Source organism: Pituophis catenifer, unplaced genomic scaffold (genome assembly GCF_029215685.1).
Source record: "Pituophis catenifer annectens isolate HBS135680 unplaced genomic scaffold, rPitCat1.0.hap2 SCAF_8, whole genome shotgun sequence".
Lineage (NCBI taxonomy): Eukaryota > Metazoa > Chordata > Lepidosauria > Squamata > Colubridae > Pituophis > Pituophis catenifer.
This window is the reverse complement of record NW_027256888.1, coordinates 42,538,047-42,557,859: the sequence shown is the minus strand read 5'-3', so window position 1 is coordinate 42,557,859 and position 19,813 is coordinate 42,538,047. Positions and strand designations below refer to the sequence as shown.

The window sequence follows — 19,813 nt, the reverse complement described above, 5'->3', positions numbered from 1 at the left end:
GTTAATTCCACTGCTGAAAAAGTTTTAATTATTGTTCTAAATATTTTAATTAATTTTTTAATTAAAAGTTCTAAATATTGCTCCAATTATTGCACAATTGCTTCACATCAGCAAGATTCTTAAAATTGCTTTAAATTGTACAACATCTAGCATCAACTATTGAAATGGAATTACCATATGTCCAAGTGGCTTTCAAAGGGGTCATGACACTTGCGACCATATTGCAAATCTGTGCTGGATCATGGAAAAATCTCTTGAACATTAAAAGATTATTTAGATGTGGTTCATCAACTACAAGAAAGCCTTTGATTGTGTTAATCTTGAAAAGCTATCATGAATCCTACAAGACCTGGGGATACCAGCACATCTGGTCAAGTTAGTATGCTGAAATGATCATGAGGAAGCTAGATCTTGGTGGAAAAAACATTTTTTGCATGCTGATGATACAACTCCTCTCTCAGAAACCAAAGAAGGCCTGGAACATCTTATCAAGAAGAAAGTAAGAATTTTGATTTCTTTCTAAACATCAAAAATTTACAAGTTCAAAAAAGACTAAACTCATGACTACTGCAAGGAAAAGAAATAACATAGAAATTGATGGCGAAGAGATAAAATGTGTTGAAAAAAATCATATACTGTATGCATATGAATATTATTCATATACATATATGAATAAACACAAAATAACCAATGTGTTATTAGAGAGACCACAAATAGTTATGGCCTACACATATATGTAAAATTTGATGGAAACTATAAGCAGTCCTAACTTTTTGATAAATGTTATTTAACAGATAACAGAGTTGGAAGGGATCTTTGAGGTCTTCTACTCCAAGCCCTGTTTAAGCCCCTGTATGATTCCAGACAAATGGCTGCCCAGTCTCTTCTTAAAAACCTCCAATGATGGAGCACCCATAACCTCTGGAGGCAAACCATTCCACTGGTTGATTGTTCTCATTGAGAGGAAGTTTCTTCTTAATTCTAAGTTGGATCTCTCTTTGATAAGCTTCCATCTGTAACTGCCCTTCCCTCAGATGCTCTGGAGAATAGTGGACCCCTCTTCTCTGTGACAGCCTCTCAAATGTTGGAAAACTATCACGTTACCCCTAGTCGTTCTCTTTGTTAAACTAGATATACCCAGCTCCCATATTGTTCATCATGCATTTTAGCCTCTTTACATCTTTTATATCTAAATCATCTTTATTGCTCTTCTCTGACTTTGCTAGAGTCTCAATTTTTTTTTTATTTTTTTTTTTGTGTCCAAAACCAAGTGCAGTATTCCAAGTGTGGTCTTATTAGTGCAGTATAAAGTGGTACAAACAGTTCATGTGATCGTAATACTATCCTTCTGTTGATGCAGCTTCGGATTGCATAGGCTTTTTTGGCAACTACTACTTGACTCAGTCATCTAAACTCTGTTACTGATTTCACAGGTGAATCCGATCTTAACCCTTACCAGTTTCATAATTTTAGTTAAAAACTACTTGGTTTGATTTTATCTCCTCATAAACAAGGTGCACTCTCCTATTTCCTGGTTGAAGCAAACTTTCTCCCTTCTACACACACACTTCACTGCAGCTTACTAATGGGCGCTGCTCATGTGAAAAGTTTTCTTTTTTCAAAAGAATGATGATGTGCCATCATTGTAGCTTTAGTTGGAATTGAAGACCGTAAGAAGAATGGCATTTTGACAGCCCATCAGCTTTCTCCTTGGCCCAGACAGTTCTCATTTTGGGAGAAAACAGCTGAGAAGACATAGCAATTAAAGTTAAACATAATCATCTCTCTGTTTCTTTTGATGAAAGCATGTGGTGGATTAGCTGGGTCTCTCCTCTACATCCTTCTAAATCTGAGATACAAGAACATTCAAAGGATGTTTCAATGTAATTCACATTGGTAACAAAAAAAAAAAATAGTCTTAATCACATACTGAATATGCCAACCAGGTTTGTGCTGACAATGTCTAACTAAAAAAAGGTATCTTGGGGTTATTTGATAAAAAGGACAAATCCATTCTTGGTCTGCAAATAAAAAGGGCAGCTGATTATAAATTAAATAAATTTCAAATTTGCTTATTGGGAATTCTTTGGAGAGGAAAAATGGAAATAAATGAAATGCCTTAGTATAAATCTATAATAAAGCAACATTCAGGACATCATGGACATTTTTTAATCACTGCATCTGAAAAAATAATATTGTAGCATTGACCTTATCCCTACAATATCTCTTTGAAAAGTGTGAGAAAGAGAGGAAGAAAATGGAGTAACTGTCCTTTGAGGAAAAGTTATTGTGTTTGAGTCTCTAGCATACAGGGAAAGAAGAAAGAAATGTTCTGATAGCAGATATAAAAGTACAGTTTATGTGGTGTTGCGAAATTGAATTCTGCACATGGCTGGCAATGGCTACCATTTATGATTATTTTGTTAGCCCCATTAAAATGTCCAAATGAAGTATAGTATATGCTTTTTAATAAAAAACATGAATGGGAGAATGGTGCTATATTTGTAACCAATAGATTTTTCATAGCAGCTGCAACAAAATAATGTAAATAGACCTAGCATCACAAGAATCTTCAGAGACAGTGAACAAACTTCTATGTTACTGCAATCCTTTCCATTAACCAGTTATAAAATTACTTTGTTTTCAAGTTAACATACATGCACAAAATAATTATAATTATATATAATTATCAGGCTTTTGAGTGCATGGCAATAAGGCCAAGCGCTTATTTCAGGGTTCAAAAAAAATATAAGACAGTGTCTTATTTTTGGGGAAACACGGTAGTAACTTGTGAATAATTGTGGCCATAATAGCAACTACTATGAAAGTAGAAGCTACTCCAAGGAAGCCATTTTGTGAGACCATCTATACCTACTGTCACAAAATGTTTAATCACTTTTTGTTAGATAAGACCTCACTGACGATAAGCTTGTTCCAGACTGAATTCTACTGAATTCATTTGGCCATCATTCCAAATTGTTATGTTGAAATAATTAAAAGTGTTAATTATTTGAAGTGGAGATAGGCAACTATATTAACTGGCACTGCTTTTGTTAAAAAAAATAAACCTGTGAAAGCCTAACATTTTTATTAGGCTTTCAGACATTTTTAAAATTTATAATACATTAGCATATCTTTGAGGAAAGACTTGTTTTAAAAATAAATGTTGTCAAAAATTATAATTTTTGCTGCTATATTTTATTAGTTTTATCTAAGAGTATTAAAGGAAACTGGGTACCCATGAACAGCTTACATCCACAGATTACATACTTGTAATTTTACCACTATTTAAATGCAGTTCTGGTTTTAAAACCTGATATTTGTTTAAGGCATCCCTAATATCAGGGGATGCAATGCAAATTACAATACAATGCAATGGAAATTGCAGTGCAAATACAAGGGGATGCAATGCAAAATTTGTGAAATATTATCTACTTTTTTTCATTTCAGCTCTTCAGACAATTTAAAACATCTTAAATATTTTCCTTTTGTACAGATTCATTATAACATTGGCTTATGATTCTAATGTGCTAATGTGCTTTTCCAAGCCTCCAAAGTTATAAATCTTAATTTTTACTAACAAGGGTAATATGAGAGCTACATGTGCCCATTATTTGTTGCATTTACTCATTTTCTCTTTCTTTTCAGCTTCTTAATTAAGTGAATTCAAGTGAGATTTGCATAAGGCTAATGTTTACTGCGAAGACAAGCATCTACTGATAGTACTTGTATACAAACATTTCATGTTTTTCAAGAGTCTTTCCATTTCAAGCATCTGTTTTCTGTGATTACTTGCAACACTTGTGTGAAGAAGACAATTTTGTTTTTGTATCTTATTACTAAATGCTTCATTAAATTTATAATGCAGAATAAACATTGGATATCTAAATAGGAAATGTGATAAACCAGAATGAAAATGTACAGCACTTGTGTTCTTCATTTTCAATAAAGTTAATTTTGCCAGAAAAGACTTGGTTTTTGTTGCTCTGATGTGGTTGGACAGACCAGGTGGAAGTTTGAAAGTAGTTATGTGTTTTAATTGTTTAATAACAAAAAACCAGATTTGTCTAATAAAAAATACATAAATGAAATACAATAACATTGATGTTTATGTTTTTTAATTTCCAATTTCCTTTATAAAATTAGTATCCTGTTTCCTCAAAAATAAGACCTATCCTGAAAATAAGACCTAGCTTGATTTTTACATGTGCACCCAATATAAGGCCTGCTCCCAAAATAAGCCCTAGTTAAGACACCCCCTTCACTCCATTGCATCTGGTTGCATGAGGTGGGGGGAGGCACACAGTTAAAAATCAAACGGGCAGGGATGGGGGGGTGGAGCTGCTCCACGTGTCCTGCACCCTGCAACTTTAGGACAGTTGCAGCCAGACCTCCCATGCCCTGACGCTTGCCTCGCCTTGCCTGCCCACTTCTGCTGCTGCTGCTTGTGCACGTCTCCCCCGGCCTCTGTTTCAGGAAAGGCCTCTGCAGCTGAGAAATGAGCTCGGGATTTATAACAAAAGGCCTCTGATGGTGAAATAGAGGCCCGGGAAGCACTGCGTGCATCAATCCGGAGCTCGTTTCTCGGCTGCAGAAGCTTTTCCTGAAGGGCTCTGATGTCGAAATGGAGTCTGGGGGGCACCACATGCAAGCAGCGGCAGGGCAGCAGAAGAACTTGGCCGGCAGCGGCCACACAGGCTCCTGAGGTTGTCAGTGCCACCACGAGGTGAGACAGTGGAATAGACATCCCCTGAAAATAAGACCTGATGCCTCTTTTGGAGGCAAAAAATATAAAACTGGGTCTTATTTTCGGGGAAACAGTAATTTTAGAAATACTATTTTAAGATCAAACTAGTTAATGTTTTTTAAAGCTATTTTGTAACGTGACTATACAGCCAAGGAATATGTTGGTTAAGTCTCCAGACTTTCAATTGACAACTAAATGGGTATGTTGCCCCTTTACTCTAGAAACCTCTGGGTCGTTGTTTTACAAGGGATAAATCAAGTGGCACCTCCCTTCCTTTGGTAGCCTGGACTAACCACACTGGTAAATTAAGCATTCTAAATTATTAGTATTAGTATTGAATCACAGCCTAAGAAAGGTTTACAGTTTGCAATGGATTATAATTTTGGAACATCTGGATATTCCTTTATCAAGAAAAAAAAGGAGCAACCTTGCAGGCTTCAGTAAGTGGTTAGAAAAACAATTGAGGCATCTTTGCCCTAAAGAATCTTAAGATAAATTAGGAGCTTAAGCATCATGTTAACATTCATTTTAGTATTCACCTATTAAAGAAATGGCAGCAAGTTTACTCAGTGACTTGATGGAGTTGACATTTCAGATTCAGTAACTTGATAAAGCTGACATTTCATACACAGAAGTTAAATGGTGATAGTGAAATCTATGAAGTCTGCCCATGTAAGCCATTTTGCACAAGAACAAGAATAATTGGGTGAACTACTGCAGCTTGTTTCATTAGTTCATCTTCCTACTGAATATCGGAGATGGAAATTATAGTGCTGAAAAGAAGACAGATCTCATACCAAAGTGAAAAATTGTAATTTTAGTGGTAAACTATACTAATCAAATACTTTACATTTATTGGATTAATCCATTTTTTTAAAAGATGTTCAACCGTAAAAATGTCATAGTTTATTAAGAAGTTACCAACACATTGCCTAAAATAGTTATCACAACTTTAGAAGATTTCTCTGGAAGTGTGTGGGTGTGTTTCTAGCACTGTTAGAAATTAAATACAGGTAGTCCTCACTTAACCGGCTTATTAGCAAGTGTTTACACAAAAAGGTACTTACAACCCCAGAGTTGGAACACAAACATATCACGGATGCATGATTACATTTTGGACGCTTACTTGCATTGATGTCCATTTGCAGCAGTGGTGGGTTGCCCCTGGTTCAGACCAGTTCGCAAGAACCGGTAGTAAAACTGGCGGGATGCTCCATCCATTGACCCGGACGTCATTATAGGTGATTGCGCAGAAGCGGGCATGATACAAACCGGTAGTAAAGGTAAGTAGAACCCACCCCTGATTTGCAGCATCCTGCCATCACATGACCATAATTTTCAGTGAGGGGTTTTTTTTAGTTTCCAGCAAAAAATAGCTATATAAAATATTCACTTAATGGCTGCCACCCAAAAAAAAGGTAATTAAATTGTGGGGAGTCATGTGATAACTCATTTAATCACTGCCATGCTTATGACCAATTCCATACTCAATTACAGGCATAAATTGAGGACTACCTGTACATATCTTTATTTCAACTCTAATCAATGGTTACTTATTAATCCAATATATAATCTATAAAAATTAAACAATTCTTTCTGTTTTTCAATAATTTTCTGCCTTTCCAGCACATTGCAAGATTATCAACTGACAGCATTCTGGTATTTATTTAGATTAGCTTGAAACTAAAAGAACACATTTTTTGTTGGCTTTAACACCCTTTCATATTTTGCCAGAACAATGCAAACAGAATTCATAATACATGTTACGGTTTTATGGAAAGCTATAAAACATGTTCATTCAGCATATTCTAGAGAAGAAAAAGATTCCAGATAAAAGTTTGTAAAAGAAAATATCGCATTACATGCAATAGCTAAGATGTATCCCAGCCAGAAATACTCTATCTAATTTATTTCAGGCTCTTAAAAAATACTGGAGTGGTATTAGAGTAAGTATCTGTCTACCAAAGACTCAGCTTTTTCCTGATAACATCGGAAAGTGTCAGGATCCAATAGATTCCAATTAAGGATTTCTGTTGTCTCCTTATATTTGTGTCCTTTGTGAGGGTTGGCGGAAGCAGAATACCTTTCACAGTATAAAGACAGCATATAAAACCTGTTTCACAGGAATGAAAGGTCCATAGATCTTTCTACACACCAGTCTCATCCATTGGGTTTCAATTGAGACTCACATTTTCACCACTGGTTTCTCTTCCTGTTGACAAGTTTCAGGTTTATGCATATTTAGTAGCAAGAATCAAGCCCAATATCATATATTGCTCAGATATTATTTCCTTTGAAGTGATGTCTGCATTGGAATGTGGAAAAATTGTAATCAAATCAAACAAGTTACGTTCAATTTTAATATAGAGGTTTAAGTTTTTAAAAAGTACTGATCAAATTTAATCACTTTGTTAAAAAATATCTGTGATGGATTGTGCACTTGGAAAATTGCTGGATAAAAGTTTTGGCCACAGAGCTTTCCCAAAGATAGACTCAGATTAAGATACAGCATAGTCCTGAGATGGATAGGGAAGGGGGAAAATATTTTAAGAATAGCCACAACATAGAATCTTTCCGCATATATCTAGTAGGTTAAAAGAAGTATAGTTTAAGTTCAGCGGGATTCTATTATTAGGTGTAAGCATATAAAGAATTGGACTCACAATTGGATATCATTGTGTTGTATTGAAGCTTGAGCATTATGATATCACTATAATACATCTTGGGCTGAACTTGATTGTTTAGTTGACATCTTCTGCAATATTGACAATTATTTGCTTTTATGGATATGTAATCTGATCTGATTGCCAGCCAAATCCTTCATGAAATATCCATTTAGCTGGAGAGAAAGAACTCATCCAATGGTTAAAAAAATGTACCAGATCAAGCTTTCAGAAGAAATCCCCGATTCCTAAGAAGATATTCCAAGAAAACACTATTTCCAACTATTGCTATAAAAGTGCTGTTCAAAATGTGTAGAGCATGGACATCAATGAATGCTTTCTATAATTTGATGGAAAAGAAAAACTATAGATTATCTCTCTCTCTGGACACTATGCATTCAGTGTTGCAATAGACTGAGTCTTTCAGATTAAGGTTTATCTGGACCCAGTAATACAAACAAAACTTGACACTCTAAAGATTAAGTTTAAGAAAGCTAAATATGTAATAAAAGATGAAAACAGCTGGAGATGCCAGTGTTTTTGTTGCAGAAAATTGATAGTACTCACATCAAATGACTTTGTAATCTTTGCTTTGTACTCTTCAAGATCTAAGCTTTACCAATCCTTATAACTACTATGTTGGCCTTGCAGACTCTCGCTAGAACAAATGTTCAAGATGAACTTAATCATAAGCAAATGGATTTGTTAATAACAGCAATTCTGTCAAAATTATTTGCCTTTCAATTTGGGTGACATTTCTACCAAAGATTAATTTATTTTCAAACCAAAATTCAGAGACCCATAAATGAGGGAGTTTTCTTAGAGTTAATAGGCTTGAAGCTCAAAATTTAATATGTTCTGTTCCTAAGTAGGTAAAAAAGGAAAAAGGGCAGGAGTAGAGACAAGGACAATATGCAAAAAGTCCCTTATATTCATATGTTGAGATAAGCATTTTGGGAATACTACTCCCAACACATCTGGAAAGAGCCAGATGAATGAAGCAAGATACACTAATAATGCCAAGAACTGTCAGCAAAATCTGCTTAGTTACTGCAGCTGAACTGCCATGGCAAAGCAAAATGTAAGTAATTTTTAAGAAAAAGAAATCTGATTCATGAGTTTTAATAGTAACCATTGAGAAAATGGCCAAATGGGAGTAAGTAAGAAAATATTTTCCTGTACTCTTATTCATGATAAGTAGAGTTCACTCACTAGTGTTATAAGACCTGAAGATTCTGGCTGAATCAAAAGCACATCTTTGGATCCAGAAGGTCACAGAGTCAATCTACCTACCTAACCGGCAAGCTATATGTGAGGTAAGAGTGAGCTGAATTGAATGAGCTGCTGTTCTGACACAATAGGAATGTCCTCTTTCACATTCAAGAAATCCTGAATTCTGGTCCTATCATTTAAAACATAGTTTCTGTCAGCTTTGGAAGCCATATTAGGCCGGAAACTCCAATGCTGCCACCTTCTCATGTGTGGGAAAGTAGGAGAGGGGGTTAGTAGACATAATAGCATTCTTGTCGGTCAAGGTCAAGGCGATCCAGCATCTGAAGAAGGAGTGGTCAGGGGCTGGATCGGGATGGAACAGATGTTGATTGGCACATGTGACTGACCGGGTGGCAAAGGGGATGGTTTTGGGAGCTTTGATTTACTGAAGGAAAATCCAGGCTTTTCAGATTCAGGTTTCCCCAGATGTGCCAGTTTGCCTATTCTAGTAAAGAGGACTTTGGAAAATGCTTGCTTCCGCATCTTTACTTGGAGTTGGGGTTTTTCTGGAACGCTGAGAGTTTTCTTCTTTTGAGAAAGTGATATGATCTTGTTTTCTTTGTATTTATTTATTAAATTTCTATGCCGCCCGTCTCACTGATACAGCTACTCTGTGTAGAATAGAAACATTTCCATAAATGTTTTCAAGAAGGAAGAGCAAGAAAGGCTTTAACCTTGTAAAACGTTGCTAGCTTGGAAGCCTGTCCCTTACTTCAAAGATGTCTTGGTTCCTCCCAGTGGCTTAGCATGAACTCTCTTTCTGCAATAGCTTTAGGCCACTTTCTTTCACTTAAAAAAAATAACAGAGCCACTTGCTAGAGGAGAAAGGCATCAGATACATCTGAACAGTTCTCCTATGTACATGAATGGGTAGGGGATAATTTTGAAGCAAAAAATACAATCTTTTTCAGATGCTATCCACATTTCACAAATAATACAGCTTCTCCTGCCACTCATTAAAATAATTTGCAAACTTCACTCATTATTTTAAAGTCAGGACTGAGGGAGGTCCAAAGAAGTCAAGATGGAGCAACAACCTCAACCTTAGTTCTAATGTAAAGTTTAATTTATGTGTATCCTTTTCCCTTTTCTTTTTCCCCTCCCCCCTTGTTTTACCAAATTAATACAGAATACAACCAGGGAGGAAAAAAGTAGCTTCAGCTCTGAGCTCAAAAACCTGCCACTTTCTAATGTGTGTTGTAATGCTTTCATTGCATTGTTGTGGCTACCGTCTTGACTTTTTTGACCACCTCCCTTTGGACAATCCTGGCTAAAGTGCTGGATTGGAAAGTAGAAGACTGATTCTGTATTAGGAATGGAAGCTGACTAGACAAATTTGGATCAATGACTCTGTTCTCAATCCACCTCATAGGGCAATTGCAGTGGGAAAAAATAAGAAAAAAAGTAATATGTATACTATCTTGAGTTCCACAAAATAAAGATGAGATGTAAATCTAACAAGAAAAGAAATAAATGTTTAGTTAAATGGGCCTTCTCTAGAACTTTGTCTCAATCATGGACATTTGACCTAGTAAATAGTTCATGAGACAGGCGAAATAGCCTAAGTAGAGGAAGTTAACTCAGTTTGATATCCACACAACATGCTTATCTTCCTCATGACCCAATTAGGTGTATTGCCTGATTTGCACATGTGTTCTGTGATACATTGCCATGGTTTAATTAAATCACTGCTTGTAGCATCATGCAGCACCATGAAGCATTGACTATAGTTGAATTATCCAAAAGACTATACTGAACTCATGGTTTAGTTTGATATGATGCTCAGATACTGCACAGATGTAGGTTCATAGAGATAGATATCTTCACTGCTTTTGATTAAATTTGAAATTATGTGTACAATGTGAGTCCTACTTTTCAGTAAGCATCCAAAGGGTTATTTTATGAATATATTAATCTGTAAGGCACTCTAAGAATTTATTTTTTCAACATTCTTAGTGTAAGATAAATGAATCAACAACATTATTTTCCCAGGTATCATTTGTACTGCCTGTGCTTATTCTCTCTGATGATTAGATTGTCAAAAAAAGATAGAGTAGAAGTACATACACCATTATCAGAGAAAGAAAGAAAAAAAAACCAACCCCCCCCCAAGCTTGGTAGTGATGTATTTGGAGTTCTGTCCAGCAAGGAAGTTTTTTTAAAAAAACAATGAAAGTAGTAATTTACACATTTGCAGTTTATTTTTTAAAAGTTCTTGCACAGGAACCTTCTTGCTCTCCTAGTCTTTTTGAAGAAACTGACTTTACATGGGAGAGGCATATTAATTATCTGATGAAGAAACATTCCTTTCAATATATGAATACAATTTTTCTCTGCTTATTGTTAAAAAGATGCACTGTTAAATTCTGCTCAAGGTAATGTTACTACATAATAGTGTTGTACAGATAGCCCTGCTGCAGTGTGACATTTGCATTTGAAGTCTCTTGAATGGGCTTGATACATTGGTATTTTTCCTATTTTAAATTAACAACCAGGTTTCCAATGTAATAGCAATAGCAGACTTGAAAATGTAAAAGTCCACTCTCTCAGAATCTCTGATTCAGCTACAGTCTGTCTCAAAAATGTCTGTCCCATGCATATTTACAATCTACATCAATTGTTATCATTTATTTCCTTCATTTCTTTCTTCTAGAATATAGCTAATATAAAACACTAGCTGAATACCTACACTTACAGCTTGAAAATTAATGAGTAGTTATAATCGGCCTCTCCTCTTCCCTTCTCTCCCTCCTGCTTGCCCCACAGAATCCTCCCCTATCCTATCCCCTTCTTTCCAGAGTTATTTTCAAGTTGGATGGGGGAGTAGAATGTCTAACTAATTAGCATCAGAGCATGTTAATAATAATATAAGAAATACTAATGATCTGATGGTCATTTCGAAAAATCCTTTCTTAGTGAGCACCGTGGCAAATTTCAAGTTTGTAAGCTTTACGGTTCTGGAGATTTCGTGATTACGGCGTGAGTGGTTTTCACTTTTATAGTATATAGAGTAGATTCTATAAAACATTTAGCCAAACTTGACTGAGATACATTGCCTTCAAAAACTAAACTGGGTCACCAGGAAATTCTAGGGCTATAAGCTGAATAGAGAAGTGAAAAGAAGAAGGCAGAAACCACTTAACCATTTCCATATTATTGCCAAAAAGAATATATAGATTGTCATGTCCCTATAGTGACAGCCTTTTGAGGCAGACTAGACTGGAAACCAGGGTTATGATGCTACTTTTATTACAAGTTTACAGAATACTTTTATTATAAGTTTTCAGAATCTTGCAAATCTGAGTGTGCTTCCACTCTCTCCCTTTATCTTCAAAAGAACAATGGAAGTTTAAACCTGAGATTATATCTCAGTTTTGGGCTCAGATTTCCTTTTCTAGCCATTGTCTTTGTTGCCTCAAAAATACTTTTACAAAAGGCCACTGAACTTTGTTTTTTTCCTTGAGGAAAAGACATTTCACTTCTCATCCAAGAAGCTTGTTCAGTTCTGTCTGAATGGTGTATGTGGGGGACATGGAAGGATTTATATTCCTCATCCCTCTCCCCCCATACAGTCAGAAGATTCTTGGGTGAGAAGCAAAACATCTACCTGAAGGAGAAAAAAAAAATCTAATGCCTTTTTGAGAAAGCACCTTTGAGACAACCATGACCTGGTTGACTGAGAATCTCCATAGACATAGTCTTCATTGCAGCTCTCCTCCAGCTTCTCAATGTCATTCTTAGATAAAGAGTTGAACTCATCTTTGGGGGGGTCTTTATATATTTGTATAATTCTAGTGTTTATATACAAATAGAGATTTGGGAGGGAAAAGAGATACGGATTGCAAATTCCTATCTATCCTATATTGCCTGCTGTTAATTCTCCCTTGTTTTTTTGTTTTTTTTTTAATGAAAAGAAGAGTAATTGTCTCTAGGGGAAAAATGATATCTCAGAAGTATCTTTCCCACAATTTATTTTCTTCTTATTACAGTAGGACTGTGTAATAATATTTCATTGCCTCTTCTGATTTAATTCTTGCTTAAATCATTCAATAACAAAAATAGTTAGATGCTATGAACATTTTGTTCCGTATGTTATTCTCACTACAGATTGGGCAGTAATTTTCTGACAAGAAAAATTGCAGAGTATAGGCAAAAAAGGAAGCTTACACAGTTTGTGCTAATTTTTTTTTACTCATTTCAATGCTGCACAACTGATTTTAAGTTGTTGGTGACATAGTCAGCTAGATATATACACTGGGTTTGTTATTTTTGTCATTATAATTTTTTTTTATCCTGACTTTTTATATATAACTCAAACATACCTAATACTTAAATTTCTCTATCTATTGTTCTGTTGAAAAAAAATGTTGATTCTTTATTGGATAGTCCATATTTGTGATGAGAAACTATTTTTAGTAGCTTTTTTGTTTAGCTCCAAACTTCATGTTGTTCTCCTATGTCTTTTTTGTCAGATAGTATATTATAATGCTAAGATTTTGGTTTTCAGCTCTTCCCATCTTATATCTATTGTTTGTACCAATGTACAGTATGTCATTTGTACAGTACAGGAACTCCTTCTACATAGTTTAAGTCTGCTGCACATTTGAATCTGGCTTTTTTGAAAACTCCTAATTTTTATTGTATACATGACAGGCTCAAACCTATAACTTTCAAGATTAGATGTTTGCTGAATTCTAAACAGTGTAAAATCAGAATGTTACAGGAAATAAGATCATTTTTGTTATGTATTGGAGATAATTGCTAATGAAGGTTTTATCCTGGTTAACTGTTGGAGTGGGGAAATATTCTCTCCTGATTGGTTGTTGGCTGATTAGTTCCCTATAAAAGGAACGATGTGAGCTAGGGAGTTTTAAGTTGGCTTTTAGGCAGAAATAAATAAAGAGCTGTTCGAGATAACTCGACACCTCCATTCTTTACCCAGAACTTAACAATTTTAGTACAAATAATATAGTAATAGTTTAAATCAGTCTATCAAATTCTGACCCATCTCCATATTTATGATCATGCCAGGTGTTTAGCACCTCCTTAGTTTTGCATTCTCAGGCATTTTATTCCCTTAGTGAACTACCACAATCCTTTCAAAATCTGCATTCAGCTTTCATCAGTACAATCCATAAAAGACTGAAGTCTCTTTAGATATTGCTGAGTGTTTGAGTCACAGCTTATATTTTTGTCCAGAAATTATAAAGTTAAAACTTATTTTACTTCTTACAATACAAATTCTCTAAAACATTTGGGAGATAACTCAGTGCTAATATTAATAATGTCTACTAATTTATGCAGTGTTCTTAAAAACAAGGAGAGACAAAGCAGCGATCAGCACTTGAAGACTAACAGATAAAAATGCCTTTGAAGACCGAGCATTGAAATGCTTATCCTGTGATTCCTTGGTGCCCCAATTTACATTTGCTTTTTTTCCCTACAATGATATAGGGAACAGGATTGAAGACTACCTTTTGTTTCCTTGTCAGGTTCCCTGGGATATGCAAGCCATATAAGAAATGTAATTGCATTGTCAGTATTCATTAAACTGAACTGCAGGTCTCTTTCCATCAAGAATGGAAGTACAGAGAATCCTCCTGGTTTCTCTAGGAAAAATTATTTGAGTTTTTCTAACCTACAAAACGCTATTTGGGAAAGTCCTCTAGACTTTCAGGAACATAAGTCAAGGATTACAAGCTGCACCACTGGGACAACCACAGATGGTTTATGCCATAGTTTTTCCACTTATATTTTCAGATCTTGATATAGGTAGTCCTCAGTTTACAACCACAATTGAGCTCAACATTTTTGTTACTAAGTGAGACATTTGATAAGTGAGTTTCCCCCCCCCCATTTTAATCACCTTTCTTGCCACAGTTATTAAGTGAATCACTGCAGTTCTAAGTTAGTAACACGATTGTCAAGTGAATCTAGCTTCCCCATTGACTTGACCTGCCAAAAGGTCACAAAAAGTGATCACATGATACCGAGATACTGCGATTGTCATAAATATAAACCAATTGCCAAGCATCTGAATTTGGATCATATGACCATGGGAATGCTGCAATAGTCATAAGTGTGAACAATGGTAACAAGTCACTAGGAAAAAACAAGTTTTTTCCTGTGTTGTTGCAACTTCGAACAGTCACTAAACGAAATGTTGTAAGTCAAGGACTACCTGTACTTTGCGATCTTGTCTAATTCTTTGTCTTTTACTCTACTATCTCCTAGAATTGCCATACTAGTTATCCACACTTTCCTTCTTTTCAGTAACAGCTAATTGTGGTGTGTTATGAGCCAAGACTTTATCAGTTTGTATTGGGAAGTTCCACAGTTTTTTAATCTGCCCATTTTCAATGACTGTTTCAACTACAATATATGTTCCCATCGCTTTTTTGTTACTGGCACATGATCATTTTTACAAATGTTAAAATGACAGGGAATCATTTGGTAACTGTGTTATGTCATTGTTCATATTCAGTTTGCACACTCTTCTTGCATCGGCTAAGTATATGGGCTACTGTTTTTTTTCTGCTTCTTTGCATAATCTGCGCTTTGAATCATTGGATGATCTTTCAGTTCTAGTCTTGCAAGAGGTAATTGTACTGCAAGAGCTAATTGTTTGTAATTTTAGACGGGATGAAGAGTCACTAAATTTGTTTATACTTTGTGCAATGAAGGATGGAAGTTAGTACATATTTATTTTTCTTTAATATATTCTTACTTTTGATTTTTCCTTTTTCCTTGAAGTGTTTATTCTTTTTTCTATTCCTTTTTCTTTAAGATTAGTTTGCATGAAACATTATTATAATCCAAATTCTTAATCAAAATTATATATGCTATACAGTATATATAAAGATACATAGAATGTCTATTAATTTATATATTTTAAAGTGTGTACCTAGGCAAATAAATAATGTCTGTTTTTAGGGCTGTATAGTAACAGAGATAACTTGGATCTAGGTAACTGAAGTGTGAAGAGAGCATGAGAAATGTACTGGCTTTTTTATTCCTGTCTCAAAATGTCATCTTATTCTGCTACCACTGTCTTTTTGAGCATCCATGCCATAAGTTGAATTTTCATGGTTTGCTGCATCTGTGAGAGTTAAGTCAAACACCTGTAGTTCTCAGCATATAGATGTCATTTATGTCAACAACCAACAACCACTCAGCTTCAAGACCATGAAGCAAAGAGTCCATTAAAAGTTAGGAAAATATGGTTGACATAAGAAGAAACTGCACCCTTAGACTGACAATGGACAAACATCTCTTTCATGTGGCCTCATTCTAGTTGTAATAAAGAACTTTGTCTAGTTCTGCCAAGCCAAGCTGAGCATCTGTGAGACGTCTACCAAGTCAGAGCCTAGATATGTAGGCAAACCATATAAAGTTATGGATTTGGGAGGCTGACAGTATTCTGTGAGCGCTGAATCAAATGTAACAGTAGTTAAGAGATATGATTAAAAAAAAATAATAATAGTATGGGCAAAGTAGATAGTTTTGAGTCAATTTGCTCTTTTACTCCACTTCCCACTACTTGACAAACCTTTAAATATTAAAAACATTAATTGGGCTCCTATAAAGGATCTTTGGAGGAAAGATCGCTAACTTCAGGGCAAAAGTTGAAACTAGCAAATTTTAGACTTTTCACCTCCAAGGATACTCTTCTACTGAGAAAGGCCTTGAATGGCTTCTATTGTATCCCTTTGTGTTTCATAATGAGATTACAGATTACTGTTTAAATATACTATACCGGTAGTCCTCAGTTAATGACCATTTTCTCAACAGTTGTTTGAAGTTATAACAGCACTGAACAAATGGTGGTTATGATTGTTCCTTGGCATTCCTGCTGCCCCACAACCCCACAGTCATGTTAGTATGATCTGGGCACTTGGTCACTGGCCTCCACTTATGACAGTTGCAGTGTCCTGCAGTCATGTGATTGTGATTTGAGACTATCCTTGCCAGCTTCTCACAAACAATTTCTCAATTTTTGAATAGGAAAACTGGGCAGGAAAGTTTGCAAATTGCTTTGGTAAATGTCTCCCATCCGTGCATCCTCCCCAAGTCTTGCTGCACTCATGTCATACTTCCATACCACTCACGTACCCTCTCCCATTTGACAGCAACCACCCTAAGCCAGGGATGAAATCAGTAGGTTCTGGAGAACCTGTAGCGGAAATTTTGAGTAGTTCGGAAAACTGGCAAATACCACCTCTGGCTGGCCTCAGAGTGGGGTGGAAATGGAGATTTTGCAGTATCCTTTCCCTGGAGTAGGATGGGAATGGAGATTTTGCAGTATCCTTTCCCTGCCATGCCCACCAAGCCACACCCACCAAACCAAACCACACCACGCCTGCCAAGCCACGCCCACAAAACTGGTAGTAAAAAATTTTGGATTTCACCACTGCCCTAAGCTCTGCTTTGCATGTTCCACAGCTTCCCCATGATCTATGTACACTGTCCTAGCTAATAGTAGCCACTTATCTTCCTGCCAGCTTGTTTGCAAAGCACTTAAGACTTGCAATTTCCTGCTACTTTCTCCACTGGTTGTTGGAAGCCTTCAGGAAGTTGTGAAGAGGTGCTCATTTAACAACTTGCAACTTTTGACTAATTACAGTGACAGAACTTGCTGTTACTAAGAGATGTAATCATCTGATATTATGCTTAGTGGCTGTATCACTTAGCAATAGAAATTCCAATCCCAACTGCCATTAAAACTTGAGGACTAGATGTGAAGAGTAAAGAGAATGACCTTGAAGGACAGAAGGAAGAGCCTTCACCAAAACAACACATTGTTGTGCTCCAATTGCTTCTGTCCACCTGGTACAATCTTTCAGAGTATGTTTACTACAGGTCCTCTCTATTAACTTTTGTCATTTTATGGAACTGAACAATTGTCCCTTTTCTGATGTGGCTCCTGGACCCTGGAATAGCATCCCTTAGAAATATGGTTGGCATGCTCTCTCATGAGATTTCAAAAAGTCCTCAAGACCAGTTTTATTTCAGCCCTGTGGTTAATGTGTTGTGCCTCCAGCCTTTATGATTCTTTATGATATTATGATAGTTGCTTTCATCTGTGTTGTTGTATGCTTTGTAACTGTGTTTTTGGGTTTTGTAAGATGCCCTGAGTCTATCATAGTGGTTGGCTATAACAGACTTCAATAAATAAATAATAAAAAGGAGAATGTTGCTTGAGTCCAAATTATGTGGGAGAATTACAAAAATGGCTTAGATAGACTTCCCTCCTAATTTACATGAATATAAAAAAGGAGGAGGGGAAATATCTTCAGACTTGCAGGATTATGCTATTATAGCCAATTTAAATAAAAGTAGTTTTTAGTCTTATTTCTTAATCTGCTCTTATTTGCTTATAAGAAATTTGAAAGTGAATAAAATTTTAATTAAGGGAAGGTTACTTGTCTTTTCTGACTTGTGTGCATTGAATGAACTTTTGAGGGATCCCAAGTTTTTCCATGTCAATGACCTGAGCTACCAGTTAATTATCTTTTGGACTGATGATCCTATGTTTATAAGTAAGAAATCACATCCATAAATGGATTTTTAAGACTATATGGACCCTTTTAATGCAAAGTGAGATTCAATTGCTGAATTAAGGACACAGTAATTTGAGTACTCTATTACCGGTAATAACCCTTTTTATATCAAAACAATATAAGCTTGGATGAAGCAGTTTAAGTCTAGTATACAGATAGTCATCAACTTACGATCGCAACTGAGCCCAAAAGTTCTGTTGCTAAGTGACTTTTGCCCCATTTTACAACCTTTTTGCCACAGTTATTATTTGAATTACTGCCGTTGTTAAGAGAACCATGAGTTAAATGAATATAGCTTTTCCCATTGACTTTGTTTGTTGAATGCTATCTGCAAAGGTTACAGTAGTAGTCACATTACCCAGGACAGTGCAACGGTTATAAATACATGCCAGTTATCAAGTGCCTGAATTTGATCATGTGACCATGGGGATGCTGCAACAGTTATTAAGTGTGGAAAACAGTCATAAGTTATTTTTTTACAGTGCCATTGCAACTTTGAACAGTCACTAAATGCACGGTTGTAAATCAAGGGCTATCTGTATTTATAAAGCATCTGCATATTATGTCAATGCTATATAAGTATTATAGGTATATAAGTATTATAGAATAATTATGTACATTTTAACTGATGAGTCAAAATACTGTGGATCTATAAATGAGCTCATTATGATGCTAATACCAGTAGCAATACAGTGGCTCATTGACCTCATAGGTAAACCAATTTTCCTAATGATTATTTTTGAAACCTACCAAACTTTATCTTCATCTGGTTTAATTTTCATTGTAAAATAGGGAAAAAATGGAATAGCTACTGAAAAAGCTACTTGACAGTGAAATAAGAGAGAGGGGCTCCTCCAGGTGCTGTCGGCCAAACAATGTCGGCTGTCGGCCCCTAGGGGGAGAGCCTTCTCTGTGGGGGCACCGACAATCTGGAATGAGCTCCCCCCAGAGATACGGAGGATTCCGGATCTGCGCACCTTCCGTCGCGAGTTGAAGACGCTTTTATTTCATCAAGCTGGCCTCGCCTAAATCTTCTCCCTTTTAAGTGTAAATTCCAAATTTTAATGGATTTTAAAATATGGGTATTTTTAAATTATGGGTATTAATTCAGCCAAATTTATTTAATCCATTTTATTCGATTTTAAATTTTGTATATTTATGTGTTTTATTTCATGGCTGTGCACCGCCCTGAGTCCTTCGGGAGTAGGGCGGTATAGAAATTCAATAATAAATAAATAAAAAAAAAATGACCACATTTTACATGATAATGATATATGCTTAAGTACAAGTCATTTATCATCATGTTGGTAGCCTTTAATTTTATTTTTATGTTTAACAATATCATGTATATCAGCAAATCCCATTTGCAAATGTCAACTGAACCCCAATATAAAAATTTCCAGAAATGTTTAAACAATAGAGAAAACTTTTTAAAAAATTTTCTCAGGGGGAAAAAAAAATCAGAACCTTTAGTAAGAATGAAATATATGTAGCCTTTATATTTAATGGCCCCAACTTTGTTACTCTAGAAAATATATTATGTTTCCTGTATCATCCAATTCCAATTATTC

At 35.6% G+C, this 19,813-nt stretch overlaps 1 protein-coding gene across 1 annotated transcript in view; it reads left to right on the top strand.

The window, feature by feature from the left end:
- The window catches only part of TUSC3 (tumor suppressor candidate 3), a 143,106-nt gene extending 139,138 nt beyond the window's left edge, over positions 1-3,968 (top strand). Inside the window, exon 10 of the mRNA XM_070948257.1 lies at positions 3,649-3,968. Coding sequence (XP_070804358.1) covers positions 3,649-3,664 — 16 coding nt within the window. The 3' untranslated portion in view covers positions 3,665-3,968. The remainder of the gene's footprint in view (positions 1-3,648) is intronic.
- The last annotated feature ends 15,845 nt before the right edge of the window (positions 3,969-19,813 follow it).